The 22,898-nt window shown below is 64.8% G+C and overlaps 2 protein-coding genes across 14 annotated transcripts in view; one reads left to right on the forward strand and one right to left on the reverse strand.

Annotated features, from left to right (window-relative positions):
* Window positions 1–14,905, forward strand: part of PIEZO1 (piezo type mechanosensitive ion channel component 1) — a 54,344-nt gene extending 39,439 nt beyond the window's left edge. For 5 of the 8 annotated variants that reach the window (XM_049703643.1, XM_049703645.1, XM_049703647.1 and 2 more), the window contains 30 exons: window positions 87–263; window positions 738–863; window positions 941–1,141; window positions 1,591–1,795; window positions 4,619–4,723; window positions 5,321–5,474; window positions 5,693–5,936; window positions 6,005–6,101; window positions 6,193–6,364; window positions 6,760–6,849; window positions 6,926–7,020; window positions 7,265–7,333; window positions 7,926–8,026; window positions 8,328–8,409; window positions 8,480–8,536; window positions 8,625–8,797; window positions 8,908–8,993; window positions 9,181–9,372; window positions 9,464–9,722; window positions 9,793–9,981; window positions 10,284–10,545; window positions 10,771–10,894; window positions 10,973–11,120; window positions 11,201–11,415; window positions 11,522–11,680; window positions 11,761–11,908; window positions 13,179–13,562; window positions 13,640–14,168; window positions 14,261–14,450; window positions 14,532–14,905. In XM_049703643.1, coding sequence (XP_049559600.1) covers window positions 87–263; window positions 738–863; window positions 941–1,141; window positions 1,591–1,795; window positions 4,619–4,723; window positions 5,321–5,474; window positions 5,693–5,936; window positions 6,005–6,101; window positions 6,193–6,364; window positions 6,760–6,849; window positions 6,926–7,020; window positions 7,265–7,333; window positions 7,926–8,026; window positions 8,328–8,409; window positions 8,480–8,536; window positions 8,625–8,797; window positions 8,908–8,993; window positions 9,181–9,372; window positions 9,464–9,722; window positions 9,793–9,981; window positions 10,284–10,545; window positions 10,771–10,894; window positions 10,973–11,120; window positions 11,201–11,415; window positions 11,522–11,680; window positions 11,761–11,908; window positions 13,179–13,562; window positions 13,640–14,168; window positions 14,261–14,450; window positions 14,532–14,781 — 5,283 coding nt within the window. In that variant the 3' untranslated portion in view covers window positions 14,782–14,905. The remainder of the gene's footprint in view (window positions 1–86; window positions 264–737; window positions 864–940; window positions 1,142–1,590; window positions 1,796–4,618; window positions 4,724–5,320; window positions 5,475–5,692; window positions 5,937–6,004; window positions 6,102–6,192; window positions 6,365–6,759; window positions 6,850–6,925; window positions 7,021–7,264; window positions 7,334–7,925; window positions 8,027–8,327; window positions 8,410–8,479; window positions 8,537–8,624; window positions 8,798–8,907; window positions 8,994–9,180; window positions 9,373–9,463; window positions 9,723–9,792; window positions 9,982–10,283; window positions 10,546–10,770; window positions 10,895–10,972; window positions 11,121–11,200; window positions 11,416–11,521; window positions 11,681–11,760; window positions 11,909–13,178; window positions 13,563–13,639; window positions 14,169–14,260; window positions 14,451–14,531) is intronic. The other 3 variants (XM_012536848.3, XM_033406264.2, XM_049703646.1) reach the window with 3 other exon arrangements.
* CTU2 (cytosolic thiouridylase subunit 2) lies at window positions 12,179–22,839 on the reverse strand. Of its 6 annotated transcripts, none has more exons than XM_033406269.2 (15): window positions 22,713–22,839; window positions 21,999–22,073; window positions 18,737–18,815; window positions 18,536–18,595; window positions 17,725–17,785; window positions 17,225–17,334; window positions 16,842–17,098; window positions 16,664–16,709; window positions 16,254–16,385; window positions 15,896–15,987; window positions 15,710–15,813; window positions 15,480–15,612; window positions 15,300–15,372; window positions 15,143–15,201; window positions 12,179–15,060 (listed from the first exon to the last, which is right to left on the reverse strand). In XM_033406269.2, the coding sequence occupies exons 1-15, from the start codon at window positions 22,775–22,777 to the stop codon at window positions 14,913–14,915; spliced, it is 1,494 nt and encodes a 497-aa protein (XP_033262160.1). In that variant the 5' UTR covers window positions 22,778–22,839; the 3' UTR covers window positions 12,179–14,912. The 6 variants fall into 6 exon arrangements, 5 of the variants coding, with proteins under 5 accessions (XP_033262160.1, XP_012392301.1, XP_033262162.1 ...); XM_012536847.3 differs by having other exon boundaries at window positions 16,574–16,709; XM_033406271.2 differs by lacking the exon at window positions 22,713–22,839 and adding an exon at window positions 22,508–22,674 and having other exon boundaries at window positions 16,574–16,709.
* Window positions 22,840–22,898: the final 59 nt, after the last annotated feature.

Here is a 22,898-nt window from a genome sequence, read left to right on the forward strand (position 1 = left end):
CGGCACGTGGCTGCGGATCGTGGGCCCGTGGGGAGGGCGCAGCCCCGCCTGCCACTGCTCCGCCGCCACTGCCCGCCTGCCCACAGGTGTCGGTGCTGAACTTCCTGCTGGTCGTGCTGTGGGCCTTCGCCCTGCCTTACCCCCGCTTCCGGCCCATGGCCTCCTGCCTGGCCACCGTGTGGACCTGTATCATCATCGTGTGCAAGATGCTGTACCAGCTCAAGGTCGTCAGCCCCCACGAGTACGCCAGCAACTGCACCGAGGTGCGGCCGCTGCTCCAGCTCGGGTGGAGGGACGGATGCGAGGGCCTGTCCCTGGGGCCTGGGCTTCCTGCGGAGGACCCACTCTCCAGGTCGAGACATCTGGGTTCAGAGATGTGTCCCGACCCGGCTGACTTCCTGACGGAAGTGCAGGTCCTGGTGTGAGGGGCACAGAGGCCTGATGTCCACTGGAGAGAAGTGCGGGGCTGCTCAGGGAAACCCACCCACAGATTTCTCTTCACTCTCCCAGCCCCTGCTGGTGGCTTCCCTGTCCCCAAACACCATCCATGTTCCCTTCCCCACTGAGGTGGGTTGGAGGCTGACAGTGCCCCATGTCCCTGGTTGGGGACAGCTGTGCTCCGGCGCAGACCCGTCGGAGCTGTGGCTGCAGCGGGGGTGTCGCGTGGGGCTGGCGGTCCCTGGGGTCAGCGTCCGGTTCCTGGTGGGCAGCAGGTGCTGACGCCGCCCCTCCCCCAGCCCTTTCCCAACAGCACGAACCTGCAGAAGACGGAGATCCACGAGTCCTTGCTGTACCGCGGACCCATCGACCCCGCCAACTGGTTCGGGGTGCGGAAGGGCTTCCCGAACCTGGGCTACATCCAAGTGAGTGCGGGGCAGGTGGGCCAGGTGGGGTGGTGGAGCCAGGGGCTGGGCGGGGCCTGACTGGCCACGCCCCCCAGAGCCACCTGCAGATCCTGCTGCTGCTGGTGTTCGAGGCCGTGGTGTACCGCTGCCAGGACTACCACCGCCGCCGGCGCCAGCTGGCCCCGCTGCCGGCCCAGGCTGTCTGCGCCGATGGTACCCGCCAGCAGCTGGACCGCGACCTGCCCAGCTGCCTCAAGTACTTCGTCAACTTCTTCTTCTACAAGTTCGGGCTGGAGGTGAGGCGGGCGTCGACCCTCGCCCCCTCCCTGGGCAGGCCTGAGCCACTGGGGGTCGTTGCCACCCCCTGTGGGGTCTTCTGCAATGGGCAGGCCCAGCGCGGGGGGAGGGGGGACCACCGAGGGTGTCAGGTCCTCCAGCTGAGTTGGCCTTGCTTGGAGAGGGGCCTGCGGAGTGAGGGCAGGGGGCTGGGGCCCCGGCTGGAGAGGGGCTCCGTCTCGACTCCGCCATGGTGCCCCTACCTTGGTTCCCCCCACCGTCGAGACGTGTCCAGCCTCTCCGTCCCTCCAGGAGGGTGGCCTGGGCCGTCGTGAGCCTGGGCCGTTGCCCCCCACCCTGGGCACAAGCACTACCGCCCGAGGCTGCCCAGAGGCAGAGCCAGGAGGGCTCCTCCCCCGGCTCACTGCGTCCCCATCCTGGTCACCTTGTCCCGCTGTGCCACCCCCAGATCTGCTTCCTGATGGCCGTGAACGTGATTGGACAGCGCATGAACTTCATGGTCATCCTGCATGGCTGCTGGCTGGTGGCCGTCCTCACCCGCCGGCGCCGTGAGGCCATCGCCCGCCTCTGGCCCAGCTACTGCCTCTTCCTGGCACTCTTCCTGCTCTACCAGTACCTGCTGTGCCTGGGCATCCCCCCTGCCCTGTGCATTGGTGAGCAGGGTGGCCTGCGGGCTGGGGTGGGCATGGGGTGAGTTGGGCGTGCGTGGCTGCACCCAGCCTGGGCATCCCAGCCCCTGGAGTGGCCTCAGCCCCCTCCTGTCCACGCATGGACTCTGTGGGCTGCAGTCGTGCTGGCTCCCTCGCTGGCCTCTCCTTATCCTCTGCTTTCTTTTTGCCCAACGTTCTATTTTGAAAACTTTCAACCAACCGGAGAGGTTGGGAGGATAGTCCAAGGAGCAGCTGTACGCTCTTCCCAGGCAAATGGGAGTCAGTCTGGGCTCCACGCTCAGTACAGCCACCCTGGACCCTCTGTGTTCAAGACGGTGGCCACGCACGGCCATCCACCCCCGGTCTGATACGCCATCCATACTCAGCGGCCTCGTCCTCAGGGCCACGTCCCTGGTAGCTGTTGGCTTTGACCAGGAGCTGACGGGAGTGCTTGGTCGTCCTCTTCTCCCATCGCCTTTGGTCAAGACTGTCCCAGCCTCTGTCTCTTGTGAGCTTGCCAGAGTCAGGCCAGGGGGCTCACAGAAAGCCCTGAACTTGGTTCTGTGGGTTGTGCCCCAGAGCGTAGACACCGGGGAATGCTTGGGTAGGAACGGTCCATGACGGGGAGTCAAGTGGCCATCGGGGCGTTGGGGGCCCCCAGCCCACCCTGTCAGGGGACCAGCACTCTGCCCCGCGCGTCCACGTCTGCTGACTCTCCCGTTGGCAGGACTTCACAAAATGGACGTTTTTGATTTCTGTTATTCCTGGTACGTTTGTTACTTGGCTTCTCTGCGAGGAGCTTTGATTTCTCTCCTTTTCTGCTCTGTTTCCTGTTGTCTTGTCAGCGGGTGCAGGGTTCTGTCTGAACGCTTTGTAATCCATCCTGTGTTCCCGTTCACGTTCAGAGCGTCTCAGAGGTGCCCGTGGAGCCCTGCAGGCAGGCCCTTTGACGTCCTCGTCAGTGTTTGTGGAAGTCAGGCCCCTGCCCTGGGAAAGGCCCCTTTTGGGTTACAGTCTCTGAGTTCTGGCTGAAGGGTAGCAGAAGCAGAGCAGAGTTCCTAAACGTTCTCCACCCAGTTTCCCCGACGTGAACGTCAGCCTCTGAAGCGACCCAGCACAGCACCCAAAGTTAAGAACCAAAATGGGGGCCAGGCCACCAACCACGGCCGGAGCCACGGGCCGCGTGACTGTCCCCAGGGGCCCCCACCGCGCTCTGTCCTCGGCTGGCTCCTTGGCCTCCTTTGTCTTTCATCTCCTTGAGACTGGGGGGAGCAGGAAGCGGTCGTTTGTAGAACACCCCTCACCCCAGCATCGATGGGTGTTTCTTCCTTAGACCAGGTTAAGCACTTTTGGCAAGAAAACCACAGTGCGTCACGCTGGGGCTGGTGTGTCTCATCGCGGGTGACACCCCCTTTTCGCCAGTCTCGCCGCTGCTCGTCGCTGTCGCATGTTCACTTGCGGGGCAGGCTTAGGACCCGGCAGGAGTCTTGTCTCCCTGTAAACTCTCGCCCGCTGGTTTCAGCGCGCTCGGTGGATCCGCCCGCAGGGGCTGTTTGGTTTCTCACAGTGATTTTCTGTCTCCTGTGGTGATCGATTGGCATCATCTGTAAAGAAGAGCTGTGTCCCTTCTCCCTACTGATCTATCCGGTTGTTTACTTTATCTGTAGAGAGAGACTCTGGGCCTGTATCCCCAGGCTTCTGCTGCACTCCTGTCGCTGGTGCTGTGTCCACACTGTACCCGCGTTGGCCCTGGGATATGTCCTCAGTCTTGGGTCCGCCAGGTGCTGCTGCCTCAGGAGCCGCCCCTGCCTGCCCCCATCCCAGGAAGTCGCCCCCCACCCCCCACCCTGGCGCCTGGTTCCTTACCCTGGAGGGTGGAATTCAGAAACCAAGACCTGGGCCCCGGGCGTGCGTGTTGCCATGCGGTGTCACTGCTCCTCCTCCGTCTTGGTGGACAGTGTCTGTCTTTTGTCAAGACGCCGTTTGCAAAGTTACTTAGGGCAGCTCCTTTCTTCCTGGCCCCTCCCAGGAGGCGCGTTATACACGCGCTGTCCAATTAGATCACCTGTCAGTCTGCGCTCCGTCCCGGGCTCCCTCAACCACGTAGTAGAATTCACTGTGTGGTGCTGACCAGCATGTAGAGCTGTGTCCGTCCCCAGGTCCCTGCCTCCCTCCCATCCCCAGCGCCCACCCTGGTCTCCATCCCTATGGTTTGCCTTTGGATGGTGTAACCTAGGAGTCTGGTTTATCTCATGAGATGTAGTTAAGGTGCATTGGGCTGTGGCCTGGATGACGCTTTGCTCACTCACGTTCCTTGCTGGGCAGTTTTCCACGGGTTGGGTGCACCAGAGCTGGCTTGACCTTTCCCCCCTCGGATGGCACTGGGCCGTTTCCAGGTCTGGGATGTCGGGGATAAGCTCCTGCGGACGTTCGTTCGTTGGGTGGTGCACAGGTGTTTGTGTGGCCGTGGTTTTCAGTTCTCTGGGATGACCACCCAGGGTGGTCCCTCCCCTTCACCTCCACGCCAGTACTTGGCATCCACATGGTTTTATTTTAGCCGTTCTGACAGGTGCACAATGAAGCCTCATTCGGGTCCACGCCGACTGTGGCCCACACGTGAGGCTGTGCCCCGCCCACCACGTGAGGCCGTGCCCCGCCCACCTGCCCATGCACCCCTCCCCAGCCACTGGCGCCCACGTCCGTGAGAACTGGGCTCGCTGGTCCTGTGTGCTCTGGAGGCTCCGGGTGGGAGTGGGTGTCCAAGCGACTCCCGGGGACGCTGGGGACGGGTTGGGGTGGTGGGTGACGTGCACCCTCTTCCCACAGACTACCCGTGGCGCTGGAGCCGTGCTATCCCCATGAACTCTGCCCTGATCAGGTGGCTGTACCTGCCGGACTTCTTCAGTGCCCCCAACGCCACCAACCTCATCAGTGAGTCCCCTGGGGCCCCTCGTGCACACACGGCACTGCTGGCCATGCAGGAAGCTGTGCGGGTTCCCGCGGGATAGGGGGCAGGCAGGCGCTGACCCTCCTGTGCGGCCAGCGAGGGCTGAACCGTCCAGGCCTTGTGGCCAGTCCAGTCCTACAGTTCCCCGCAGGGGCGTGTGCCGTGTGCCTGGTCCCACGGGTCCACCTCACATGTGCGCTTCCTGCCACACGGTGTGGGCGCAGGTGTGCACACAGGTATGGATGTGGGGGAGGACACGGGTGTGCAGACTGATGCCACGTGGTGTGCAGTCAGGCTCACGTTGGCCTCACTTCCTGACAGTCGTGTGGTGCGTGTAGACCCCCACGTGTACATATGCAGAACGTGCACACAGGCAATGTGTTCCCCGACATCCGTGTGCGCATCCACGCTGTGTGTAGATGCCGGTGTAAACACGCATGCATGCTTCCGCCCAGGGCCTGGGGGATGAGGGCAGTGCCGGGCAGGAAGTGCCCTGCACCCCGTCGTGGGCCAGGCCTCTGTGCAGCCAGCGCTCCCCGGGGCGCGGCGCGGCGCGGCAGTGGCCTCCTGTGTGCCCACAGATGACGTCCTCCTGCTGCTCTGCGCCTCCCAGCAGTGGCAGGTGTTCTTGGCCGAGCGCACGGAGGAGTGGCAGCACGTGGCAGGCATTAACACTGATGACCTGGAGCTGCTGCAGGGGGAGCCCAACCCCGTGCCCAACTTCATCCACTGCAGGTGGGCGTCGCAGAGGCCGCACGGCTCCCGGGGCCGACAGACGCGCCTGGGCTCAAGCGGGACCGAGCCAGGACGCGCGCTGCCAGGGGTGTCTCTGTGGCCGGGACGAGGGGCGGATGCTGACCCCGCAGCAGAGGGGCCGCCCGGGAGTTCCCCTGGTCCTGGGCTGCGGCAGAGGCAGCGGTGACCAGGGCCCAGAGTGACGCTCTTCCCGGCAGGTCCTACCTCGACATGCTGAAGGTGGCCGTCTTCCGCTACCTCTTCTGGCTGGTGCTGGTGGTGGTGTTTGTCACGGGGGCCACACGCGTCAGCATCTTCGGGCTGGGCTACCTGCTGGCCTGCTTCTACCTGCTGCTGTTTGGCACCAGCCTGCAGCAGAAGGACACGCGCACCCGCCTTGTGCTATGGGACTGCCTCATTCTCTACAACGTCACCGTCATCGTCTCCAAGAACATGCTCTCGGTGAGCCCGGCCCCCAGCCCCCAGCCCCCGCCCAGGGGCGCCCAGGCTGACCCTCCTCCCGCCTTCAGCTCCTGTCCTGCGTCTTCGTGGAGCAGATGCAGAGCAGCTTCTGCTGGGTCATCCAGCTCTTCAGCCTCGTGTGCACGGTCAAAGGCTACTACAACCGTGAGTGGGCGAGGCAGGCGGCCGGGGCCCCAAGGCGCGTGGGGACGTACGCGGCTTCCAGGACCCTGACCTGGTTGGCGTCCATCTGCAGCTAAGGAGATGCTGGGCCGCGACCAGGACTGCCTGCTGCCTGTGGAGGAGGCGGGCGTCCTGTGGGACAGCGTCTGCTTCCTATTCCTGCTGCTGCAGCGCCGCGTCTTCCTCAGCTATTACTTCCTGCACGTCCGAGCCGAGCTCCGCGCCACTGCCCTGCAGGCCTCCAGGTGGGCCCCCCGCCGCACCCCGGGCCGTCCCTCCATGACGTGACCCGCCCCCTAGAGGGAGAACCAAGGAGACAGACCCGCTAGGACCTTCTCAGTACCCCGGTGGTGTGTGGCCTCGGCCCCGGCTCTGCCACCAGCTGGCGCTTTGGGCTGGTCGTGGCCACCGTGCTGGCCTGAGGGCGCATCCCTGCGCTTTGGCTGATGGGCCAGCAGCTCTCCCACCCCCCCCATCTTCTATCCCTGGAGGCTGCGGGAGGGTCTCTCTCTCACAGAAGCAGCATGCAACAAGGCGGTGTTGAGCTCTGTGGGCTGGGCCCCTGCTGCTGTGAGTGGGCAGGGCCTGGGACACCAGGCTGAGCCGGAGCTAATGCCCCACCCCCGTTGCTGACCCACAGGGGCTTTGGCCTCTACAATGCTGCCAACCTCAAGACCATCGAGCTCCACCGCAGGGCGGAGGAGAAGTCGCTGGCCCAGCTGAAGAGACAGTAGGTGCCGTGTGGGTGGGGCCACGGGCTCTCTGGCCCCGCCCCACCCTGCGCTGAGCCACCTCCCACCCTGCAGGATGGAGCGCATCCGGGCCAAGCAGGAGAAGCACAGGCAGAGCCGGGCCAGGCGCGGCCACCCGCAGGGCTCCCTGGACCCCAGCCAGGAGTCAGGTGAGTGTGTCCACGCCTGGTGGAGCCTGCCTGCATCTGTGCCGTGTGGCATCCCACGGGGCTTCCAGCCCAACCACCCTGTGCCGCTTGGTCACCCTCTGTCCCCACGGGCCACGTGGCCGGCCCGTGACTGTCCGTCCGCACTTGTGGTCTGTCCTGCGCCCCACACAGCACCACATGTGGCCTGCCCCTTCGCTGCCCTGGGGGCTCCCCGCTGACTCACGCTCGCCCCGCCCCTCCACAGGGCCCGGCAGTGCAAGGGGCTCCTCGCCACGGCCACAGTGGTGGCGATCCTGGCTGGACCACGCCACAGGTACTGCCCCCACCTGGCCTGCCCTGGCTGCCCTCTCAGAGCTGCTGTGCGCCAGGCAGGCCTCCCACACCCTGGCCGCCGTCTCCGCCGGGACGGAGGGGGCGCGCCCTGCGCTGACCTGGCCAGCACCCCCAGGAGCCCCGTGCGTGGGCTCTCAGGTTCCCTGCTGAGCCCCGCTGTCGTCGGGCCACGTCCCCGACAACACGCTCTGTTGTCTCCTTCCTGACACGCGGGCTCGGAAGGCTGGATCCCCGCTGCCGGTCGGCACTGCCCCTGCTTTTCTCGCCCTGCCCTCACGCGTTTCTCTCGCCCAGTCTGGTCCCGTGCCACTGCTCCCGCCCGTGCCCCGTACACGTGCCACAGTCCCCCGGCGTGCCGCTCACCGCCTCCTGCCCCCGTGGCCATCGCTGGGGGGAGGGTGGCATGCAGGCCTTAGTCCAGGGTCGTAGGCTGTTGAGGGAGTCCAGCATGGCTAGGCTGTTCCCAGACCCACCCCGAACCGAGGAGACAGACCTGAGGGTCCGGGGGAGGAGGAGGGAGGTGCGGAGCCCAGCCACGGGGGCGGCCGGCTCTCAGTGACCCCTGCCCGCAGTCATCCACTCCGGGGACTACTTCCTGTTCGAGTCGGACAGCGAGGAGGAGGAGGAGGTGCAGCCCGAGGACGCCCAGCAGTCAGCACAGAGCGCCTTCCAGGTGAGCATGCGGGCTGGCGGGGCCGCTGTGGCCTGCAGATGGGCTCAGCGTATGTTGAACACACATTCTCCTGTCCGTCTTCGGGCCCTTGGCTCTCAGCACGGGGCCTGGTGCTGACAAGCAGGACGTGCTGGGTGGGCGGCATGCACCGCCCAGTCCTCCCCCCACAGCTCCGTGGCCCGTTTCCTGCCCAGGCGCAGGGAGCTGACGGCCCCCAGCTGGGCCTCCTGGCCCCAGGCTCCTCGGCTAACGGGATCAGGTCAGGGGAGGCCACGTGCTAACCCGGGGCCCTGGCCTGCAGATGGCGTACCAGGCGTGGGTGACCAATGCCCAGATGGTGCTGCACCAGCAGCGGCAGGAGCAGGCAGGGCCGCTGCCCACGGGTGAGTCCGGCGGCTGGCGGGTTGCAGGGAGGTGGGGCTGCAAGGCGCTGACCAGCACCCCTGTGCCCAGGCGGTGACCCCAGCCAGGAGGCAGAGCTGGCAGAGGGCTTGGAGGATGAGGTAGCCGGTGAGTTGGCCCGAGGGCTAGGGGCTGGGGCGCTGGGGGGCTCCCACTAGCCGTCCCTCCAGCACCGCATGCCTCGCCCTCGCCGCAGGCCGCAGCCACGTGATGCAGCGAGTGCTGAGCACCATGCAGTTCCTGTGGGTGCTGGGCCAGGCGCTCGTGGACGAGCTGACGCGCTGGCTGCACGACTTCACGCGGCACCACCGCGCCACGAGTGACGTGCTGCGTGCTGAGCGCTACCTGCTCACGCAGGAGCTGCTCCGGGTGAGTGGGCCGCCCCGCCCCGCCCCCTGCACGCCACACCACGCCCACTGCGGGCACCCCCACGCCTTCTCGCCCACCGCGGCTGCCCTGAGCCCCTCGCTGCCCTGCAGGGCGGAGAGGTGCGCCGGGACGTGCTGGACCAGCTGTATGCCAGTGAAGCTGAGATGATCCGTGATGCACTGAGCACCCCGTCCAGGTAGGAGCGGGACCCACCCCGCCCAGCCTGTCTTTGGCCCAGAGTGAGGTCCAGCCCCGGCACCTGAGCTGCTGCACAGGGCCAGGCAGCCGGCTGGGCCCTCATCCACCGAGACCCCGAAGCCCTCCAGGGCCGCCCCAGAGCCTGAGGGGCGCACAGGCCCCCTTGTGACCCGCCCGTCTTGCAGCGGGCTGGGGGCGGAGGAGCCACAGAGCAGCGTGACCGAGGACATCAGCAGCCCTCTGAGCGCCAGCTGTAACACCCAGAGCAGCGGCGAGGAGATGGTCACCGAGCCCAGGGCTTCCCTGCACGGCTCCCGGGAGCTTCCCACCAGCGGCCGCGCCAGAATGCGCACAGCCAGCGAGCTGCTCCTGGACAGGTGCGCGGGGGGGGGGGGTGTACGGGGGGAGGGCTGGTGGCCCCAGGCCCGCCTGGTGGCCTCAGAGGCTCTGAGCCTGGTCCCCCGGCAGGTGCCTGCACATCCCGGAGCTGGAGGAGGCCGAGCGATTCGCGGCGGGACAGGGCCGCGTGCTGCGGCTGCTGGAGGCCGTGTACCAGTGTGTGGCCGCCCATTCGGAGCTGCTCTGCTACTTCGTCATCATCCTCAACCACATGGTCACCGCCTCGGCCGCCTCCCTGATGCTGCCCGTGCTGGTCTTCCTGTGGGCCATGCTGTCCATCCCACGGCCCAGCAAGCGCTTCTGGATGACGGCCATCATCTTCACCGAGGTGGGCATCGCGGCTGGCAGTGGGGGTGGGGGTCGGGGGCTGGCGCCCCGCTGACTCCTCTCGCCTGCAGGTCACGGTGGTCGCCAAGTACCTGTTCCAGTTCGGCTTCTTCCCCTGGAACAGCTACGCCGTGCTGCGGCGCTATGAAAACAAGCCCTACTTCCCGCCACGCATCCTGGGCCTGGAGAAGAGCGACAGCTACATCCAGTACGACCTGCCGCAGCTCATGGTGCTCTTCTTCCACCGCGCCCAGCTGCTGGTGAGCGCACGCGCCGCGCAGGGCTGCTGCCTCCCGCGCACACACACGGGCACACAGCACACAGGGCCGCTGCCTCTCGCACACACACACATGCGGGCACACAGCACACACGGCTGCCGCCTCTCGCGCACACACACATGCGGGCACACAGCACACACGGCCGCGCACACGCCCAGCCACCTTGCTCCGAGGCAGGCCGGATGCCGTGAGGCCCAGTGTGGGCTTGGCCACCTCGCCCGCGCCATGTGCTGCCCAGTGCTGCCACGCCGGCCTCCTCACCAGCCCTGCACATCCCTCCACAGTGCTATGGCCTCTGGGATCACGACGAGGACCCTGTCCCGAAGGAGCGTGACAGGGGTGGTGGGAAGGACAAGGCGGCTGAGGAGGAGCCGGCCCTGCTGGGACCCCAGGGGGAGCCAGGGGTGGCCAGGGCCCCCACTGAGGACGACATCCCAGTGGAAGCAAAGGACGGGTCCCCAGAGCCCCGTGACGAGAGGCGCGTCAGCCTGCGTCTCAGGAAGAGAAAGAAGGAGAGCACAGGACCCAGAGGACGGGAAGCCACTGGTACGAGGGCCCGGCCACGTGCAGCCATCGCGGCCCACCTGGTGGAGCCACTGCCCAGCAGCGTCCCTGATGGCCACTGCTGGTGACCCTCAGTGGGGGGAGGGGGTCCCTGCACTCAGTCCGGTCTGTGAGGGGGGGCAATAGCAGCCCCTGTGGGGTCTGAGCCGGGCCCAGCCCGTACCATGGGCTCCGTCAGCAGCGGCTGCTCCGCCCCCCCTCGCCCAGAAAGCGAGGACGACAAGGAGGTGGGAGCAGAGGCGGCGGCTGCAGAGAGCGAGGAGAGGCAGAGCCGCCACTGCACAAGAGCGAGGGCCCTGGGGCTCCAGCTGCAGAGCTTCTGCCTGTCCCTGTGAGTGACCCGGCCCGGAGCGCCCAGGCCAGGGTGGGTGGGAGGAGTGGGGCCTGGACTGAGGCCACTCGCCTGCAGGGCCCGGAGCGTGTACTGGCCTGTAAGGCGCTTCTTCCACGACATTCTGCACACTAAGTACCGCGCGGCCACCGACGTCTATGCTCTCATGTTCCTGGCCGACGTCGTCGACTTCGTCATCATCATGTTCGGATTCTGGGCCTTTGGGGTGAGTTGGGTCTCAGGGACCCCACGAGCATAGCCCCACATCTGCGGCCACGCCCCTGACCTCTGCTCTCCCGGCCACAGAAGCACTCGGCGGCCACAGCCATCACGTCCTCCCTGTCAGACGACCAGGTGCCAGAGGCCTTCTTGGTCATGCTGCTGATCCAGTTCGGCACCATGGTCGTCGACCGCGCCCTCTACCTGCGCAAGACCGTGCTGGGCAAGCTGGCCTTCCAGGTGGTCCTGGTGCTGGCCGTGCACCTGTGGATGTTCTTCATCCTGCCCGCCGTCACCGAGCGGTAGGTGCCGGGGCTCCCCGCTGTCACCGAGCGGTAGGTGCCGGGGCGGGGACCGTGGAGCTCCGGCCTCACAACAGGCACCTGCCCCGGCTCCTGTCCCATCCAGCATGTTCAGCCAGAACGCGGTGGCCCAGCTGTGGTACTTCGTCAAGTGCATCTACTTCGCCCTGTCCGCCTACCAGATCCGCTGCGGCTACCCCACCCGCATCCTCGGCAACTTCCTCACCAAGAAGTACAACCACCTGAACCTCTTCCTCTTCCAGGGGTGAGTGTGGCCGGCCTGGGCACCTGCGGCAGGGCTGCCCTCCCCACCGGCCCTCCTGACGGTGCCCCGGTGTCCGGCAGGTTCCGGCTGGTACCATTCCTGGTGGAGCTGCGGGCTGTGATGGACTGGGTATGGACGGACACCACGCTGTCCCTGTCCAACTGGATGTGCGTGGAGGACATCTATGCCAACATCTTCATCATCAAGTGTAGCCGAGAGATGGAAAAGGTGCCCGGGCCCTGGGGTGGGGGTAGCAGGGAACTCCCCACTGGGGTCCCTCCTGGGGTTCACAGCCCAGGAAACATGAGTCCCGAGAGCATCATCCTAAAAACTTCCTGGAGGCCAGAAGGGGCTTCTTCGAGGGGACAGTGAATGTGGCCGTGTTGGGGTGGCCAACCACAGAGGGGCCTGAGCAGACGCCGGGCAGGAGAGGCCTGGCTTCTTGGGCCCTGGTCCACTAGCACGGGTCGTGGTGTGGGCACTAAAATGTTAATTGGGTTTTCGTGCTTTTTTTTTTTTTTTTTTTTTAGCAGTTTTATTGATAAAATTCACACACCCCGTTTGGTGGTTTCTAGTCTATCAGACTGAGGCGACCGTCAGCACAGTCAATTTAAGATAGTGCCCATCATCCGGGGAGAAGCCCCACTCCCACTAGCAGTCAGTCCCCAGCCCCGGCCCCTGTTCGTCTTCTACACGGATGTGCCTGTGCCTGTGGTGCCGTTTACATGGAGTCACGGGACGCGTGGCCTTCCGCGACTGGACTTCACGCTTCTCTCAGCGTGACGTGGCCTAGGACACCTTTTGGGTGCCCTAAAAAACGCCCCCATGGCCATTCACGTCCAGAACTGTGGCCACAGGCCCCCTTTTCTCCCGGGTGCACACCCAGGAGTGGAACTGCCGCGTGGGTGTTGCCTGGCGGGGGCACCATCCTACCTGCCCACGTGTTACTGTGTGATCTCGCCGGTCCTGGTAGGGGTGAGGCGGTGTCTCACTGCAGTTCTGCTTGCATTTCCTGGTGACTAATAATGTCGAGCATCTTTTCCTGTGCTTGTCGGTCACTCGTGTGTCACCTTTGGGGAGACGTCCGCTCACATGTCTTGCCGGCTTTTTCTTGGGTGGTTTCTATTGCTGAGAGAGTTCTTTGTGTATCCCGAACACTAGATGCTTCTCAGAGAGGTTTGCCCCGAAGGCTTTTCCCGTTTTAGGTCTTAGGTTCCAGTTCACTTTTGCCGAGGGTTTAAGGGCCCAGCGTGACTCTTCAGCACGTGGGTGTCCAGCCGCCCCTCTGCAGAGTCGCAGAGGAAAGGTCTGTTTCTGGCTCTGGGCTCTACTCCCCGGTCCCCACTGTCTTCACTGCCACGGCTTCAGTTTCAGTGCTCAGTCAAGGGGGAGCCTGAGACCACGGCGCCCGCCGCCACAGAGCAGGGAGGCAGGCTGCTCGGCACGGCACAGAGCCGCACTGGGTGACCTGTACTGCCCCACGCCCCCCCACCCCCAGAAATACCCCCAGCCCAAGGGGCAGAAGAAGAAGAAGGTCGTCAAGTACGGCATGGGCGGCCTCATCATCCTGTTCCTCGTGGCCATCATCTGGTTCCCGCTGCTCTTCATGTCCCTCGTGCGGTCCGTGGTCGGCGTCGTCAACCAGCCCACTGACGTCACCGTCACCCTCAAGCTGGGTGGCTACGAGGTGAGCGGCCCCTGCCCGGGAGACGAGCTCGCCCTCCTGTGGCTGCTGGTGGCCTGGGGCGGGGGCTCCCGTAGCGCCACGTCACCGTGTCTCCGCCGCCAGCCCCTGTTCACCATGAGCGCCCAGCAGCCGTCCATCGTGCCCTTCACGCACCAGGCCTACGAGGAGCTGTCCAAGCAGTTTGACCCCCACCCGGTGAGTGCCCCCAAACGCAAACGCCGGGATGGGAGGGGGTCTGGCTGCGCCCCGCTGAGGTGCCGCCCTCTGCGCAGCTGGCCATGCAGTTCATCAGCCAGTACAGCCCCGAGGACATCGTCACGGCGCAGATCGAGGGGAGCTCCGGGGCCCTTTGGCGCATCAGCCCACCAAGCCGGGCGCAGATGAAACGAGAACTGTACAACGGCACTGCCGACATCACCCTGCGCTTCACCTGGAACTTCCAGAGGTGCGTCCCGGGACAGGAGCGGCCGGGCTGGAGGGGGGGGGGGGCACGCCCGTGGGGGGTCACACCTCGTGCTGTCGTAGGGACCTGGCCAAGGGCGGCACGGTGGAGTACACCAACGAGAAGCACACCCTGGGCCTGGCCCCCAACAGCACCGCCCGGAGGCAGCTGGCCAGCCTGCTGGAGGGCACCTCAGACCAGTCCGTGTGAGTGGGGCCTGGGGGCCGGGGGGCCGCGCGAGGGCTGGGCTGGGCCTGACCTGCTGGCCTCCTCCCGCAGGGTCATCCCCCACCTCTTCCCCAAGTACATCCGTGCCCCCAACGGGCCTGAAGCCAACCCCGTGAAGCAGCTGCAGCCCAGTAAGTGGGGCGGGGGTGCCAGGGCGGGGGTGCCGGCCGTGGCCTCGGCCCCGGACGGGGCGGTGGCCTGACGCCTCCTGGTTCCGACCCAGACGAGGAGGCCGACTACCTGGGCGTGCGCATCCAGCTGCGCAGGGAGCGCGTGGGCTCGGGGGCGGCTGGCTTCCTCGAGTGGTGGGTCATCGAGCTGCAGGACTGCCAGGCTGACTGCAACCTGCTGCCCATGGTCATCTTCAGCGACAAGGTCAGCCCGCCCAGCCTGGGCTTCCTGGCCGGCTACGGGTGAGTGCGGCGGGGCCGGGGTGCGGGCTTGGGGTACGGGCCAGGCCGTAGCCCCGACGCTCACTCACCGCCCACCTGCAGCATCATGGGGCTGTACGTGTCCATCGTGCTGGTCATCGGCAAGTTCGTGCGCGGCTTCTTCAGCGAGATCTCGCACTCCATCATGTTTGAGGAGCTGCCGTGCGTGGACCGCATCCTCAAGCTGTGCCAGGACATCTTCCTGGTGCGGGAGACTCGGGAGCTGGAGCTGGAGGAGGAGCTGTACGCCAAGCTCATCTTCCTGTACCGCTCGCCCGAGACGTTGATCGCGTGGACGCGCGACAAGGACTAGGGACGCCCCGGCCCGGCGCAGGACTGCTGTCTCTTACCGTTCTCCCTGTGGGGCCCGGCAGCCTGGCACCCCCTGCCCACTCGTACTGTAGAGTTTTCTAATTAAAACCTTTTATTTATACAAACGGGTGATCACAGGCCATCCGCGCCTTCCTGCTCCGCCGAGGTCGCGCCCGGCCGTGCCCCGTCCTCGTGGGCCTGCTCCGCCAAGGTCGCGCCAGGCCGTGCCCCGTCCTCGGCCTCCAGCAGACGCTCCTGGATCTCCTGCTCAGCCTCGGCCCTGGGGAAGCCGCACGCTGGGAACCGAGACCCAGAAGGACCCCTCCTAGCCACCCCGCCCACCCCAGCAGAGCAGGCAGTACCTCTGGCTGCGGAGCTGGGCCTCGGCCAGTATGTAGGGTGGCAGGGGATCCAGGGAGGGCTGCAACAGAGAGCTGACGTTGGTGCCGGGGCTGCGCAAGCACAAACCCAGGCCAGTGCCCACCTGCCCCCTCACGCGGGGGAGAGGCTTCCACTCACCAAGTCCTTCATATTCACACGGCAGCCATAGCACAGCTGCTCCATCACACAGGCGCGGGGGTCGTCCTCCTCCCTGCGGGAGCAGAAGGCTCAACAAGGGCCCGAGGGCACCCCTCCCCTGTACAGCCGCGAGGTGCCGACCATGGCGGGTGGGGCTGACAGGACAAGGCAGGGACTCACATCCTGCAGCAGTGCTGGGCCCTGCCCATCCCGCTGTGGCAGCAGGACACGGTGGGCGCCTCAGCCTCTGCGACGGGGGGCTGCGTCTGGGGGAGCTGCGAGGAGGTCTGGGCCCCAAAAGCCGTGGCACTGTCTGCAAGCAGAGAGGAGCTGAGGGGACCTCGGGGGCCGCGGAACCCCCACGCCCACTCGCCGGTGCCTCTCCCCTGGCACCCTGTGCAGGGACACACCAGCAGTGTCGACGTCCAGCACACACATGCAGAGCAGGCAGCGGGGCCCGGGGGCGCCAGCAGCACAGCCGTCCCTGGGCGCCTTCACCAGCTTCTCGCTCGTCCTGGGGGTGGGGGACAGGGCACCGTTGGCTGGGGGGCTCCACTCCCTCCCAGGAACCCCTCCCGGTACCCACACACACCCACCTGTACACAGTGCTGACCGTGGAGGGGAACTGGGCCTGCAGCCTGAGAATGAAGGCCTCCATCAGCCGGTGGATGCTGGCCTTTTCCGGGGCCTGGGAGCAATGAGACAAGGGGGCTGGTCAGGGCCCGCTGAGAGCAGGGAGCACGGGCTTCTCTACAACACCAGCCCGAGAGCCTGCGGTGCAGCCAGCCAGGGCCCCTGCTCTCGAGCGTCCCTGTCGTTAGACAAAGCATCGCCGACAAATGTCAGGCTGCCCCACTGTCCCTCCCCACGTGCATGACCCCCAGCTGGGCACCCTCCTCCCTCGAGAGCCCCCCCTTCCCGGAGAGCATGACATGTGGCGCGGGCACCGCTGACCTTGGTGTCGACGGCCGGCGTGAAGACGGAGGGGACGGCAAACAGGCGGTTGTAGAAGGCAACCTCCTTCAGCGTGTGCTCGCGCATGGGCCGCACCACCACCACGTCGCCGTGTCGCTCATCTGAGAAGCCCTGGGGGCGGGGGGCACAGCGTTCCCTGCCGCCCGCAGCTGACCGGCTCACAGCACCCCCTCCTTCCCTGCCAGCTGGGGGGGTCACGGGCTCCCCCCGCCTCGCGGGCAACCCGACTCAGGAGATGCCGCATCAAGAGAAAGGGGCCAGGAGGGTGGGGACGGGGCCCTGGGCAGCTGCAGGCGCACCGTGTCCCAGGCGAGGAAGGCCCCTCTCCCCAGTGCCAGGCTGGTCATGAGCTTGACGGCCAAGCGGGTGCAGCTGTCCCCCGTCATCACCTTGGAGTAGCCGTGGGTCCGGGCCACATGCAGGATCAAGTGGGTCCTGCAGGGCAGGGCAGGGGGTCTCAGGAGCCCAGGTAGGGTAGGCCCAGAACTCCGGGGGGCAGGGGGGAGAGGGTCTCAGGACCTGGGTGGGAGGAACAGGGCTGGCACCCTGGGGTGGCAGGGAACTCACCGCAGCGTCTGCAGAAGCTCCTCCTTGGCCGTCAGCGTCTTCACTGAGTTGAAGAGTCTGGACAGAGCCTCAGTCTGGCCGGCTGTGGGCGGCCCAGCCCGGCCCTGGGGGTGCTGGGGGCAGGGCCGGCTCTGCTTCTCCTCCCCCAGGGCATGGTGCTGCTGCAGGAAACTGTCCACGGCCGCCTTGTAGGCTCCCTCGGTCCCCACCGGCTCCCGGGCAGAGCAGCGCAGCACAGACGGCGGCAGGCTGAACACCTTGTGTGTATTTGGGGGGGGGGAGGGCGTGAGGGCCAGCCCACCCCACGTGGGGAAACAGGCTGGCGCCCCTCTTGGACACCCAGCAGTCACCCCGGGGCGCTCTAGCAGGGACAGCCTGCCCACCTCTTCCAAGGCGACGATGTGCCACGGGAAGCCGACGGTCTGCAGGACCAGCTTCGCCTCGGCCAGGGTTTTTGCTCGGTCCTCTGGGCTCCGGCCACAGGCTGCTCCCTCTGAGAACCGCAGGCAGAAAGGAGAGCAAGGTCAGGGCCAAGGCCATTGCACCCTGGAGGGCAGCAGTCTCTGGACGCTGACCTGTGTCCTTGCAGGTCGTTTTCAGAGTGGCTGGTGGGTTCTCTGTTTTGGTTGGGGAAAAAAGGGGGGCAGAGAAGGGCAAAGAACTCGCCCTTCTCACTCAGTGCCCTTGACCCCATGACAGACGCCAGGCAGATGCTCCCGCCCAAACCTGGACGGTCTGAGATTTAAGGCAGCAGCGGTGTTGCCTGTCGAACACGGGCATCATCTCGAGAGAAACGCCCCCACCAGGGCTTTGTGTGGGCACAGCGCCAGCCGTCAGTGGGCCCAACCGAGCACCACGGCCCAGGAGAAGCAGCGACACGTACCATCGGCGAAGACAACCCCTGGCACGAAACGCAGTCTCTTGGCAGAATCTTGACTCAGGCCCTGGGGTGGACATGAAAGGGCCTCAGGTCCACAGCCAGGCGCTGGACAGAGCCGGGGCGGGCCGCTGCTCTCACAGCCTCCGGCCAGGGCTAGGGGACCAGGAGGCGAGCGCAGAAGGCCAAGCACAGAAGCGCTGTGCCGAAGCCCTGGGCCGCCTCCCGTTAGCCCTGGTACAGACCGGCCCACAGCCCCTCACAGAGCCCAGGGAATCCGTGCGTGTCCCACGCGGGCCAAGGCCTCCGACGCCCAAGCTGAGCCTGCCGGGCGCCGCCCCCACGCCCCCTGCCAGTCTCCGCCCTGCACCCCTCCGCCACCCGGCCGCGCCCCGGCTCCTCCGGGTCTCCCCTCAAACTTCTCAGGGAAGCCACCCTGCCCCCCGCCAGAACCAGGCCCTCCAGGCCCCCGAAACGCCTGCTCGTTTCACCGTCCTGACACCACCAGGACTGCGGGGAGGGCCCTGGGCCCCGGGACACTCTGAGGGGCGCTCTGGCGTGGCACACACGGCTTCCCAGCAACGTGCTTCTAACGCAGTCCAGCAAAGGGATGGGGCGCTAAACCGGGAAATGGCTGGCACTCTGGACACCACTTCGGGGGCCTGTGCCTCTTGTGCACACGTCCCAGAGCCCTCGGGTGTCCTAGCTGGGGAGTGGGCCTTTCCCCCCAACCCCAAGCAAGAGCCCCTCAGTGCCAGCCCCCCACCCTGGAGCTCGACCGGGCACAGCCTGGGTGCAGGACGGTGTGCAGGCGTACCTCAAGGACCTGCCAGAGCATGGAGCTGGACGAAGGCCCCCCGGACCACGCCAGGAGCACCTGGGGGAGAAGGAACATCACCGGAGGCACTGCGCCCCCAACATGCCCCAGCCCCACCCACGGACATCAGGCCACCCCCCAAGTGCAGGCGTGAGGGAGGCGGCTGGGACAGGCCACCTGCGGGGGGGGCGCCACACCCACCTTCTCCCCTGGGAAGACCAGCCGGTTCTTTCCAAGCACGGCTCTGAACTTGTGGACGTAAAAGACCTTGAAACAGTCCCTGCAACACAGAGCAGCAGCAGCTGCGGCAACACCGCCCAGGCCACCCGCCCGCCGTGAGGATGGGGAAGCTGTCCACCCCTGCCTCGTAGAAGGACAGCCTAACGCTCCGCCGGGTTACGTTCTCTTCTAGCAACTTCCACCCTTAAAAGCACTGTCTTGACGTCGAGGCTGCGCCCAAAGACTGGCAAGGGGAGCCAGGGGTGAGGGGTTCTCACCAACTGTGGCTGCCCCAGGATGGGCCTCACATCACACTGGAAGGCCCGCTTGGGTCACCCCCAATTCTCACCACTGTGAACTGCAGCTACTCAGGCAGGCCCAGCTGGCGGAAGGGATGGAAGGGCATGCACGGGGCAAGGCCACCCTGACCCTTCCCTAGGCAGAGTAGCTGACCCCTTCCAAGACCCCCGTGGGGAGGCACTGAGCAGGCTGTGGGGTCAGGGGACTAGCGTCCTAAAGCCCCACACTGGCCTCCAGAAATGCCCAGGAGGCTCCCACAAACGCGGAGAACCATAACTTCAACAGGGCCTGGGACTCTGCATTCTTGGCCAGCCTTCCAGCTGAGCCTGGGGCTCACCAGGTCAGAGGTTCTTAGCCTTGGCCGCACATGAGAATCACTCAGGCCGACCACGTCAGGATGTATCAGGTGAGACCCAGGCACCCACATTTAAAAGCTCCCCAGGGCAGCTCCCTGGCAGTCCAGCAGTTAGGACTCGGCGCTCTCACTGCCGTGGCCCGGGGTCCACGCCCGGTTGGGGAACTAAGATCCCGCAAGCCGCAAGGGATGAGAAGAAGGGAAGGAAGCAAGGGAAGGGCAGGGAAGGGAAGGGAGAAGAGGGAGGGAGGGAAAAAAGAAACAAAGAAACAAGGACTTCCCTGGTGGTCCAGTGGGTAAGACGCCACGCTCCCAATGCTGGGGGCCTAGGTTCGATCCCTGGTCGGGGATCTAGATCCCACATGCCGCAACTAAGAATCCACATGTGGCAACTAAAAAGTCCACATGCCACAACCAGGAAGTCTGCATGCTGTAACAAAGATCCCGCATGCCGCAACTAAGACCCAGCACGGCCAAGATAAATTAACAAACGGTGAATATAAACAAAAGAAAGAAGTGTAAGAAAAAAAGGAAAAAAGAAGAAAGGAAAGAAAGGAAAGAGAGACGAAAAGACAGAAAGATGGGAAGGAAGGAAAGGAGAAACAGAAGAGAGAAAAAAAGAGAGGGAGAAAGACAGAGAGACAGAAAAGAAGGAAGGAAAGGAAAAAAAGAAAGAAAGGGAAAAGAGGGAAAGGAAGGAAGAAAGAGAGAGAGAGAGAGAGAGAGAGCAAGCTCGCTCCCCAGCAGGCAGCCAAGGTGGACAACAGTGCCCGGCGCAGCAGGGAGCGGAGCGGCCCCAAGCCTGGGGCTCTGCCCCCATATCTATTTCCTTCTTCCTGTACGCACGTGCTGGTATCACAGCAGTCCCCCCAACCCCGAGCAGGCACCACTTACGAAATGCCGACCAAACACCCCGAGGCACCTCTGTGGATGGTAACTCAACTCGGTTTTAGCAGCAAATCATTGGGGCTCCGGGACCCAGGAGACCAGCCATGGGAGTGACTCCTGGAATGTCAGGGCCCGGGGGGCTCCCCAAGCAGACACAGATGCTCGCGGCGGCGCCGAGGACCCGCGGCGGCTGCACCCGTGTCTCCCCAGCACCACCAGGCTCCTGCAGCCACATGCGCCCTGTGGGTCGGGCCAGGCCAGGGCTTCCGACACGCTGAGCCTCTCCGTCACTGAGGAAACTTGCTCAAAACCTAGCTTGCACAACCTGCAACCTGGAAAATCAGCCTCCCGTCTCTTCCCGGGACTCGGCAAGCGGGGGAGGGGGAGCTCTGGGCCCAGCAGGAGTCGCTGCGGCCTGTCTTCTTATCCGTGAGTTCTCCAAACAGACTGGAGAGTTCATTGTTTCTAGATGCTCTTACGTGCTTAAAGCGGTGACTTCCTTGCCTAAAACGTACTTCCTGAGGGCACACACCAAGTCTACTAGGCCCCCCCAAAGACGGGCAAGCATGCGAGAGTCCAGGGAAAACAACTTATTCCGTCCCTTCGGTTTCTCTTCCGGAAACTTTTAGAAAGCAGAGTCCAGTACTCTGGAAGACCAATTTAAAAATGTGAGCCCATCACTCATTCAACATGCGTTCACTCGCTATACAAAGCATGCAATGTCACCAGAAATTCATAGGTATAAAACGGGAGACAGGCCCTGCCCTTGTGGAGCTATGAATCCAGTGAACGTGATCAGACACTGGAAGTTATGATTCAAGGGCGATGTGGCAGGGCCACAGAGAGCTTCAGATAAAACCGAATATGCTCAGGCCTCTCTGGGAATAAGCCCCTGCTGTCCAAAGGTCCTCCCAGAGCTGGGAGAAGACTACAGCCCGCCTTCCATCTCTCTCTCTCTCTCTCTCTCTCTCGCAAGTCAAACAGCATCATGAAGAACACCTGCCAGAGACCCCAGGATGCTCCAATCTGCCCCTATATGCATTCCAGCTGCCCCAAAGAGCTCCTCCCGCACACCACGCTCCACGTTCACTCCCAACTCTCCCCGTAAGCTCCATCAATACCTTCCTGCCACCTGACCAATGGCTGGATGTTGGGAGAATGGCATTCACACAAGAAACCTGCACACACGCAGACACGCCAGCAGGATGTTAGAAGCAGGAGTAAAGTGGTAAGATGCTTTCAAAAGCAAGAAACAAAGCCACAGGACTTCCGTGGTGGCACAGTGGTTAAGAATCCGCCTGCCAATGCAGGGGACACAGGTTCAAGCCCTGGTCCGGGAAGATCCCACATGCAGCGGAGCAGCTAAGCCCGTGTGCCACAACTACTGAGTCTGCGCTCTAGAGCCCGTGAGCCGTAACTACTGAAGCCCACGTGCCACAACTACTGAAGCTCGTGCACCTAGAGCCCGTGCTCTGCAACAAGAGAAGCCACCGCAATAAGAAGCCTGCGCACCGCAATGAAGAGCAGCCCCCACTCACCGCAACTAGAGAAAGCCCGTGCGCAGCAACAAAGACCCAACACAGCAAAAAATAAATAAAAAATAATTTTTTTTAAAAAAAAACAAAGCCACAGATATGGGGGCAGTACTGGTTACTGAGGGAAACCGCGTGTACCAGGTCGCCTGCCACCTCCATGCCTCACCTGCAGAAGGCATCTCCGGCTCGGATCACCACGACAGGCAGGCGTTCCTTGCACTTCACACACTTTTGCTCACGGCTTGAGACGTGGGCGGGGGGGAGGGGGAGAGAGAACAGGAACACAGGTTACAACCCTCTCCCGGGGGCTTCAGGGAGACCGTAGCCTGTTTCTCACCCCAAACTGTTGTACGAGGTCACTGGGGCCCGGGGCGGGGGGGGGAACCACACAAACCACGGCTTGTATCTTATCCAAACTACCACTGTGGGGAAAGACCAGGGCCCTGGGGAGATTTCAGTCTGTTAAAGCCAGCTCAGTGGGCTCAATCTCTCAGGGGCTGGCACAAGTACAGAGCCAACTCGCTCTCTGCGGCCCTGGAAGGGAGAAGTGGAGCCAGCGAGTAGAAGAGACAGGGAGGCCGACTTTCCTCGCCTCCCTGTAAGGACAGCTTGGTCAGGGGCGAAGCCGTCCCACTGGCTGCAAGAATTAGAGGTGCGAGAGCGCACAGTGTTTACCACGGGCTTGCCAGGCACTCTCCGGGTGCTGCGGCGTGAGGTCCACCCCCGACCTGAGGTTCCGGGGCTCCTGGGCCCCGCCCTCGGCGGTCTCCTGGCTTCCCGGGGCCCTGAGCGTAAAGCGCGGGCCGGCCCCTCGGGGCAGGGCTCGCCGTCTGCGGGAGTGCCGGAAAGAAAGCGGCGAGTGCGGCCGTCCAACTCTTACCAGGGCCGTGGCGGCGGCGGCCCCGCGGGCGCGGGCTCCCGATAGTCCTCGCCCACCTCGCACATGGCTGCTCCGTGTCACGGGGCGGGGGCGGCGGGGGCGGCGGCGGCGGCGGCGGCGGCGGCGGCGCGCCCCGACTACATCATCAAGGCGCCGGCGCGGCCGTGACGCGCGGGCGAGGGGCGA

Source organism: Orcinus orca, chromosome 20 (assembly GCF_937001465.1).
Source record: "Orcinus orca chromosome 20, mOrcOrc1.1, whole genome shotgun sequence".
Taxonomy (NCBI): domain Eukaryota; kingdom Metazoa; phylum Chordata; class Mammalia; order Artiodactyla; family Delphinidae; genus Orcinus; species Orcinus orca.